Here is a 9,404-nt window from a genome sequence, read left to right on the forward strand (position 1 = left end):
GTGATTCCTTGCCAGCCAGAATGCCATCAAAGTTTTCTTTAACTATCTTAAGCGACTCCTTGCTTATTTGGTGATGGTGGATCCTATTAAGAGGCACACCTTCATAACAGCCCAATATTACATTGCTTTGATATAATTTAGAAGGAATGCGAGGCTGATGTGACTGTCTGCTTCCCCGCTAATGGCTGCTGCTCTCCTAATATGGCTGCAGAAAAAAGGCCTCAGACCGTACAAGGGAGTTGAGCTGGATTGTAATTAAAAAGAAAAATGTGTTTGAATATTAGAGAGAGCTGGTCAGACCTTCAAATATGAGTGCCTAAATATAGGTTTAAATAAAAGACTGATTTTCAAAGGTGCTGAGCACCCAAGACGTCTGTGGGTGCTCAGCACTTCTGGAAAGCAGCCCACTTATATATAGGTGCCTATGTAGATGTTTAGGTACTTTAGGTACACATTTAAAAATCTTAGCCAATATAGTTTTTGGGTGGGAAGGGCTGAGGATTAATTTTGACTCTTGGTCCTATACGACGTTAGGTGATGTAACTGTTTGTTTTCCAAGTAGTATGTTAGATACATGTCCTGAATTGTATGGGATTTTTTTTTGGAGGTAGGGGGGGGTTGTTTGTTTTGTGTTTTTGGCCCACACTTGATAAAATCCAAGCATAACTTCAACATTGTGCAGTAGGAGGTAGAGTAAGCCTTTTTGCCTGTAGAGCTGCACTGGGTACATGTATTGGGAGAACTGTGACTTTATTAAATGTAGAGCTGACCTAGTGGAATCACCACAAGAGGGTGCCATTTACCTGAATGTAATGCTGGCATGACCCAGACTCTAGGTCTGAACAATACCTGAAACTGTGTGTGTGTTGGGAATGTTGCATTTGGCCATTTCGACGTGATGCTCTGAACCATAATCTTGTAATTGGGGCCCACTTCTAATTTGTTTCTCTTATAACAAATAGGAAGGATGTGCAAAAAGTAATCTGAAATGAATTGGCTAAGAGTCCTGGACTCTGTCACACTGAAGCAAACAACAGTTTGGATACAGATTTTGGATTAAATAGGTTTATGGGCATTTTATACAAGACAGTATTACAGAAAGAAATGGATCAATCTTTTGCAGTCTGATTTTTGGCTGTGTCACTTGTAGGGAAAATACCTGCCAGATAGTTATTAGGATATGGCTACACTTGGAATTTCAAAGCGCTGCCGCGGCAGCGCTGTGGGTGCGGTGCCGCGGCAGCGCTTTGAAGTGTGAGTGTGGTCAGAGTGGCAGCGCAGGGAGAGAGCTCTCCCAGCGCTGCACGTAAACCACATCCTTTACGGGTGTAGCGTGCAACCCTGGGAGCCGCGCTCCCAGCGCTGCTGCCCTGATTACACTGATGCTTTACAGCGCTGCATCTTGCAGCACTCAGAGGGGTGTTTTTTCACACCCTGAGCGCAAAAGTTGCAGCACTGTAAAGTGTGAGTGTAGCCAAGCCCTTAGTTTTTGATTTGTCTGGTATAGCGGAGTTTCTCTCTCACTGCTGTTCCCAAAGCTCATTCATAGAATTGTGCCAAGGAGGCAGTGTTGATATTTCTTTGGGGTACCACAAGAGCAAGTCTAAACTCTACTAGAAAAAAGCTATAAACACATTTTTAACTTGTAACCCAGCTAATGATTCGATTAATTTTCCCAAAGATGTCTTTGCACACCACCATCCTTGCCTGAAAAGGAGAGAGCTAGTCAGATTAATCAAGGTCATAAATTGGGATGAGAGTACTAATGGGGGTAAAATATACATAGCAATATATCAGAAAGGTTCTTCACAATATTACTTCTCTTGAAGAGCATCTCTCATAGAAAATGTATCCTATGATGACTTACAAGGTTAAAATGAAGAGGCAGATACCAGGGAGGAGGGCTGGTTTCAGGTAATATGGGCAGTCCAGACCAGCATTCCCTGAGCTATGGTTAAAGGGTATTTGAAACATATTTTGATACATATATACACACCAAAAAAGTTAAACATGCATTCATATTCTTTAAATTCTGTGAATTATGTACATGACTTTATGCAAAAATTTCTAAGTACAGAATTAACATGTGAAAATAGACTCTATTTTTTTTTTAATCTTGTTGTTGTAATGAGGGTTTTTGTTGTTTAATAGACTGGCGATGAATATACTGGATTGAGAGTAGTGATTGTATGTAGCTGTCCTAGGCCCTTATCCTGCAAACACATATATGTATGAGCATATCTTGACACAGGAGGAGTCCATTGTCTCCGCTAAGACTACTCAAGGCTGTAGTTGTATCGTCTTAACTTTAATAAGGACTTTAACACCTACAAAGCATTACAAATTGAAGAGAAAGTAAACAAGATTTTAAAAACAGTTCCATCTGAATTTAAGTACTCTAATAGGGAGCACAGCCTTTGGTGTGCACATTTTTAAATGACTGTAACAAAGAACCTTAATTCACTGGCTCAGTTTGAGAGGGACACTGAAAATATGTTGAATTGCTTGAGTGTATCTGCGAAATCCAAAGAATCTGTGTCTGTGAGGAGCAATGTGCAAGCCACCTACTTGAAGTGGGATTCTCCCCTATTAGGGGAGTTTCACCCTTGCTCTTCCTCACACCAGCTCTGAATTTTGATTACAGCAAAAGTCATGCTTTGTGTTGTGATACAGCTTGAGTAGTAAAGGCTAGAGTGAGGCTATTGCGGTAGCAGGTGGAGGGTGCCAGAAAAAGTTACGCTGAACAGCTGCCTGCCAGTCAAGCTGAAGAGAGAGAACATTCATCTGTTCTGAACTGCTGAACCCAGTGGTACATAAATCATACCTCATTGGCTGAGTCATTCTCTCTCCTGTTTCATTGTGTGTATATTTTGCATATGAAAGACTAAATCACAGTCAATACAGTGTTACTTAGTTTATTGTTAAAGATTTAGGTAGAATAATACATTGCAGTTACACAGCTCTCTCCCTCCCACTGTGTTTAAGTCAGAATCAATGAAATCTCACAACACCCCTGTGAGGTCGGCAAGTATTTTCACAGATGTGGACACAGACACCGAGGTTGTGACCTGTTCCAGATCAGGCATGGAGCTAATGGTGGAGTCAGGACCTGAACCCAACTGTCCCAGCTCCTGCCCCTCTGCACTATTAGAGAACTCTGCCTCCTCTTAAAAGGATGAGCTTTCGTGGGTGAATACCCACTTAGTCAGATGCATGTAGTGGAAATTTCCAGGTGCAGGTATATATATGCTAGCAAGCAAGCTAGAGCAGGGCCTCATCCTCCCTGACTGAACTAACCTCGTTATCTCTAGCTTGCTTGCTAGCATATATATACCTGCCCCTGGAAATTTCCACTACATGCATCTGACGAAGTGGGTATTCACCCACGAAAGCTCCTGCTCCAAAACATCTGTTAGTCTATAAGGTGCCACAGGATTCTCTGCTGCTTTTACAGATCCAGACTAACACGGCTACCCCTCTGATTCTTAAAAGGATGTTCACCTTTCAAGTGTCCATTCAACACTTAAATGTCAGTAGTGATGACTGGGGCCAATTTCTGTGTTTTGGCAGGAAAAAAGTTAAAGCTAAATTTATTGAGATTTTCATGTTCTGTCTAAATTCCTAGGGTGGGATTGTCAGAAGCACTCGTTGTTGACCTACCCCTGTTTCTGTCAAAGCCAATGGGAGTTTCACCTGTGATTTTAAATAGACAAAGAGTTAGGCAAACGCCATTCACTTCTGAAAATTGTATCTCCAGGTTTGAACAGGTCTTAATGAAAATATCAGTAATAGTGTCCCAGTCCCTTTAAAGTATGTCAGGCCAATGAAGTTAATATTGCAAACCATGCTGGTTAACTTGAGAAAGCAACTAAAATGCTGTTCCACAAATATGACATGGTTAAAAGAATTAATGTGCATCTAATTCAGAAACTGCTGTGGAAAAGCATTTCTCTAAGTGAAGAGATTTCTCAATTTCAGACACTATTTCAGAAACAGACTTTTCTAGACTCACAGTGATAAAGTTTTCTGGTGCTGACAGAGGCTCCAGTGTATCAAACTGAGACTGTAGTAGTTCGGGTGCCATGAAGTGTCCTCTCCTCTTGTCCAGGTGGCTGGCGATGAGTTCCATAGATCCATCCAAATGGATAAAAAGGACCTTCCCTGTGGCAGAGTCTAGCTGTTCACTTTTAGAATACACAGCATCCCCTCCACTTACTAATATGTGTCTGTACATTTTCTTCAGAGCTGAACAGGCCAGAATCACACTTTGTCCAGCTGACTCCTCTCTATTAAGAGAAGAAAATGTCAGTAGCAATAACTTAATAATATCACGCCCATATTTGGTGTATTCAAACACTGACTGATTATTCTCTATAGATGGAAAGGTGGGCAACTCAACATGGCCTCACAAAGAAGTGTAAGGATTTTTTCCTCATTTTAATGAGACTCTGATGTCAACTCTCTAACACAGGTAAGGACACTTCTTTTTAAAGCTATGATTTCACCCATTGTCCCTTTAATATCTCCATCTACTGGAGCCTTCATAATGGCCACCATGATCCCAAATGTGGAAGCGTAATTAGATTCCAAAGAGAGAGCCATCAGCATTGCTCCTTAATTGCTGAGAGGATGGTTGTTGGACAGCATGAGACACTCTCCTGCCCCACCTACAAGCTGACTATAAGGGTCTGTCTAGAGTACAGTTCTATGAACAATACACACACTTCTTAACTGGTTCCACTTTCAGATTTTGAACTAAATAGTTTGGATTAGCCATACTACTGTTAACATTAATGGGAACTCTGTATACATCCTAACTCTAGTTACTCTGGAGGGTTGGATTTAGTGAAATTAACATAAATACACTTGAGTAATTCTTTCATTTTACTCTGGCAAGAGTCCTTTAAAGCTTCAGGTAACCAGACAGCATTGGCGTTTGTTACACTGGAAATCCCATATCCTGCCTTCCAGTTAGTTTTGGCATTAGACACCGTAAATGAACATACAGGTTTGATGACTGAGATGTGCAAAATAAAAAAATAAACTCATATTCTACAGTCAAATTGTGAACACATTATATGTAGTAGTAAACTAATGTTACTGCCCTCTATTATACATGAGCAATTCTGTTACTTACCTTCCACAGGCAAATAGCCAGTTTGGACCCTGCTACTTGCAGGGTGCAGTAAGAGTCATTAACTTGGTTAAGGTGGGACTACCCCTTTCAAGGTTATTCCATTATTTCTGAGTTCCATGTCCTCCCTTACCCTTCTTAAAAGAAACAACATCCCTCGCTTAATCCAGGGAGCTCAGCACCCTCCTGCCCCTCTGAGAAGCAGCACATATATGGAATGTGAAAGCTCCTTTTTCCTGTCTCTATCACAGCCAGATACTTAAATGAATCATCAGGATGGAGAATATATTGAGTATACAACTGACAAGCAGAGAAGGGTAAATGCTGCAAAACCCAAATCCAGATTTTGGTTCAGACCTATCTTTACTGATGGGGACCATCAACTTGTTACTGTAATGTATGTAATTGTCTGTGGGGGAAGAGGAGGGTGATAGCTATTGTGAATAAACCCATGCAAATTTAAAATGTAGAAATTTAAAGTTCCAGGTTTGACTCTTCTCTCCCCCAAGCCTCATGAAATTACTTTTGCATTATTTTTCCCTTTTTTTTTTTTTAACAGGTCTAAATATTTGAGCAAGGATCACTATTTAGGAAGTGCACATCTTGCAAAGTTCAATGGCAAGTGAGTCAGCTGGAGTAAGTGACTAAAGATAAAATTTTCTAAAACACGTAAGTGACTTCAGAGCCTACTCCTATGTTCAAAAGTGACTTAGGTACTTAAGACCCTAAATCTCATTGAAAGTCAATGGAACTTATGCTTTGAAGTCACTTGGGCAAAATTTTCTAAAATGGCCTAAGTTTATACAGTGTGCCCTCTAGACCTAACTGGTGTCAAACTTATTACTGAACTGGATTCTTGTAATGTAAATATCTTCATACAGACAATGGGTAAAGAACTCTCATCCCCAAACAATTCCATCAAGTAGTAGTAATTACGTGTTTCCTTACTGTTGTTGTAAGTATTAAAGCATTTCACGGACTAAGGACTACAGAATGGTTTTACTGACTCCAGAATATTTTTACAATATACACACTTATCCTCACTAATGCAACTGAAAAAAACCTCTTTAGCCAGTAATCATTACAGATGGAATCACTCTGCAAGTCAGAGGTTCTCTTACCTCATTAATATATCATGTAATTTGCAAAGCCATGGAATCCTGTCCTAGAAACAAAACAAATTAGCTGAAAGTATGTACTATGGAGTTTCACTTTAAATTGTCTAACATCTACGTAGCAGTTAACTTGCAACATAAAACTGAGTGAATTTCTTTCAATCCTTCTTTGGTGTGGGGAGGCAAATAGGCCAACTATTTTTCCTCTGCAGGCACATTAGCAAACTGATCCACTATCTGTTTCTACATTCAAAGCTAACCTATACAACTTTTCATTTAAATTTACAAAAACAAGAGCATATCTAAATTGTGTAAACCCATTACTTGAAAAAATAAACTACTGGAGCAGAACAGAATAAAACACCAAATACAGCAAAGAAATATGAATTCTTAACATTTGTTTCCATTAAGTGAAAACTGAATAAATTAAAAATTCAATCTATACTATTCTGCAATAGATCCATGCCTTTATGCCTGTCAGTATGTATACATACTATATTTTACATATAAACAAAATACCTTATTTGTTTAGGTTGCAAAGTCAAGCAACTGAAAGTTAAGAAAAACCAGTCAGGTTGTTTGCGCAACTTTAATTCTTACCCTTGTGCCTATACATTATGATCCCACGTCTAATGATATGATCACATAAGATTTCTTCTAGACGACGCCTACTTCCTTCAGAATGTAGTTTATAAATAATGTAACGTTGCACCATGCAAACAGATTTTCACCTTCTCCCTCTTCCTTTCTAATCCAGAACTGCTACCACTTCATGGAGGATGGAGAGGGGAGATTTTTTATCTACACTGAAAACTTTAAGTTTAAGTGCTTTGAATTTTATATACAGGATGGAAAAGGAGACTCAATGGAAGTTGCATGTAGTAGTAATGTATGTCTTAGGTTTAATATGACATATTGTGAACCTTTCGAAGAACCAAATTAGCTCTTGTTTTATTTGACAATTTAAACAGCAAATGTATTCTCACATAGCTGTTTTCACATCTAAAACAGCTGGAACTGTTATTCCCCCCTCCCCCCCCTCACTTCTCCTAACAGCTTAGTATATGTGTGTAATGCTTTGGATCAGACACATGTACTCATAAGGCTCTCAGGAACTATCCCAAACAGTCAAAAACAGACCTAAATTCAGTTATCACAGATAAGTTAATTGCATCATATTTACATCTATGGCAATCACAAACTCAACTCATAACCACATTTATGCTCACTGAAGGAATGCCCTCTGTCTACACTACCTCAAATGAGCTTGGCAAATACAATAAAAATGACTGATCAGCTTTCTTAATGTAATCCAATTCAAGGTTTAAGATTCCTGCTGCTTTTATCATAACTGCTCAGTATTATATGGATGCCCAGGTTTCACCTTTCCATCCAACTCATGTTGGACAAGTAAGTTTAATAAATAAGAGCATGGAAACAACAAAGGAGCCAGTTTATCCATTGCAAAACTCTTTCCTGCTTGGGTGCCTTCAAGTAGGCCTCTCCACAACTTCACGACTGGTATGGTGCAGGAAAGCCACACGCCACCTGCATGGTATTATATGTCAGTGCAGTATGTTGTAGTTTGATCTGTCTAGTGAATTTATAGGCCTCTGTATAAGCCTTTCAGCTAGAAAACACTAGATACAAACTGTGTGAATTTCATAGCATTAACTCAAGTTTTATAAAAAGGGTCTAGAAACATTTTTCAGCACCCATGCTTCCTTTCAAGAATATCACAATTCTGCCTTGTGCAAAAATAGTCATAACAATTTCTGGCTGTTCTGTGAAAAACGCATCACAGACCATGAAACCTGGTCTCCTCTGTGAAATCTGGTCTTTTGTATACTTTTACCCTATACTATACAGATTTCACAGGGGAGTCCTGTGTTTCTCAAATTGGGACTCTTGGGGGTCCCAACCCACAAAGGAGCTATAACATGGAGGGGGTGTCCATGGTTTTGGCACCCTTCCTTCTGCACTGCCTTCAGAGCTGGGTGGCCAAAGAGCTCGGTGGCAGTGGCTGCTCGCCAAAGGCCCAGCTCTGAAGACAGTACAGAAGTAAAGGTGGCAATATTGTGACCCCCCGTCCCCCCTATAATAATCTTGCAAACCCCACCACAAGCTCTTTTTGAGTCAGGACCCCACAGTTACAACACCATGAAATTTCAGATTTAAATAGCTAAAATAATGAAATTTACAATTTTTAAAATCCTATCACCATGAAATTGACCGAAATGGACTGTGAATTTGGTAGGGCCCTAATCATATCAAAGATCTTCTATTTCCATTTGATTTTTCTGCTGCTGAAATGTTTTGTAACTTGACTTGTCTTTGTTCCACAGTGCAATAAGACACACCAGAACACTGATTAAAAACACCTCTGGTGTGGAGTGAGGTAAAGCCATTAAAATAAGAGTACTGTATGTGATGAACTGCTTTCTGGGATGTATGTTTATGTACACTTCACTTGTTCAGGCTGCTTCTCAAAAGGAGAGCATTTGTCGTGACAATAATGGACTGTTAAGAATTAGTTCAACTGTTCAAGTGTCAAAGTAGCTTATTTCCAAGATTCTATCATCATGAAAAGACTAATATTGTTATCGCTTAACCCTAGACCCCAAGTAATACAAAATAAATTGGAAAAGAAAAACATTCAGATATTGGTACACTTCAAAAATACAAAGTGAATTATTATGATGCAATACTTGTGATGACACAGTTAGCAACTTCATTATACGATCACAGTAATACACTAGGGATTTCTGTGTGTTACTGTACTTAGTGGATTTGAGTTTTAAAATATGACAAGGGATTGGCGTGTTTAAAGTATGGTAAGTATTGGGTGTCAATAGTCTCATATGTTGAAACCTCAGTCAAATTAAGCTAGTTAAGTATTGTTTTCAAATTAAGCTTTTGATGATCTATTTGTGGTGTACAGACAGGTCAGAGCAAGAAACATAGTTTTAAAGAGGAATGTATGGAATAAGAGTTTATAGAGCAATTGTTTCAGCAGGTGGTGGGTAATGGACTTCCAACTCACAAGAGAGACAATTTTCAGAGTGATAGCTGTGTTAGGCCAGGTCTACACTGCGACTTTAAATCGGTTTAATGGCCGATATACCGATTTAACGCTGTATCCGTTCACATGACGT

General features: G+C 39.3%; 1 protein-coding gene across 1 annotated transcript in view; it reads right to left on the reverse strand.

The window, feature by feature from the left end:
• Positions 1 to 2,901: 2,901 nt before the first annotated feature.
• IDNK (IDNK gluconokinase) overlaps positions 2,902 to 9,404 on the reverse strand; it is a 25,074-nt gene continuing 18,571 nt past the window's right edge. The window contains exons 4-5 of the mRNA XM_032785991.2: positions 6,256 to 6,299; positions 2,902 to 4,286 (exon numbers count right to left, since the gene is read on the reverse strand). Coding sequence (XP_032641882.1) covers positions 3,908 to 4,286; positions 6,256 to 6,299 — 423 coding nt within the window. The 3' untranslated portion in view covers positions 2,902 to 3,907. The remainder of the gene's footprint in view (positions 4,287 to 6,255; positions 6,300 to 9,404) is intronic.

Source organism: Chelonoidis abingdonii, chromosome 6 (assembly GCF_003597395.2).
Source record: "Chelonoidis abingdonii isolate Lonesome George chromosome 6, CheloAbing_2.0, whole genome shotgun sequence".
In the NCBI taxonomy this organism is placed as follows: Eukaryota; Metazoa; Chordata; order Testudines; family Testudinidae; genus Chelonoidis; species Chelonoidis abingdonii.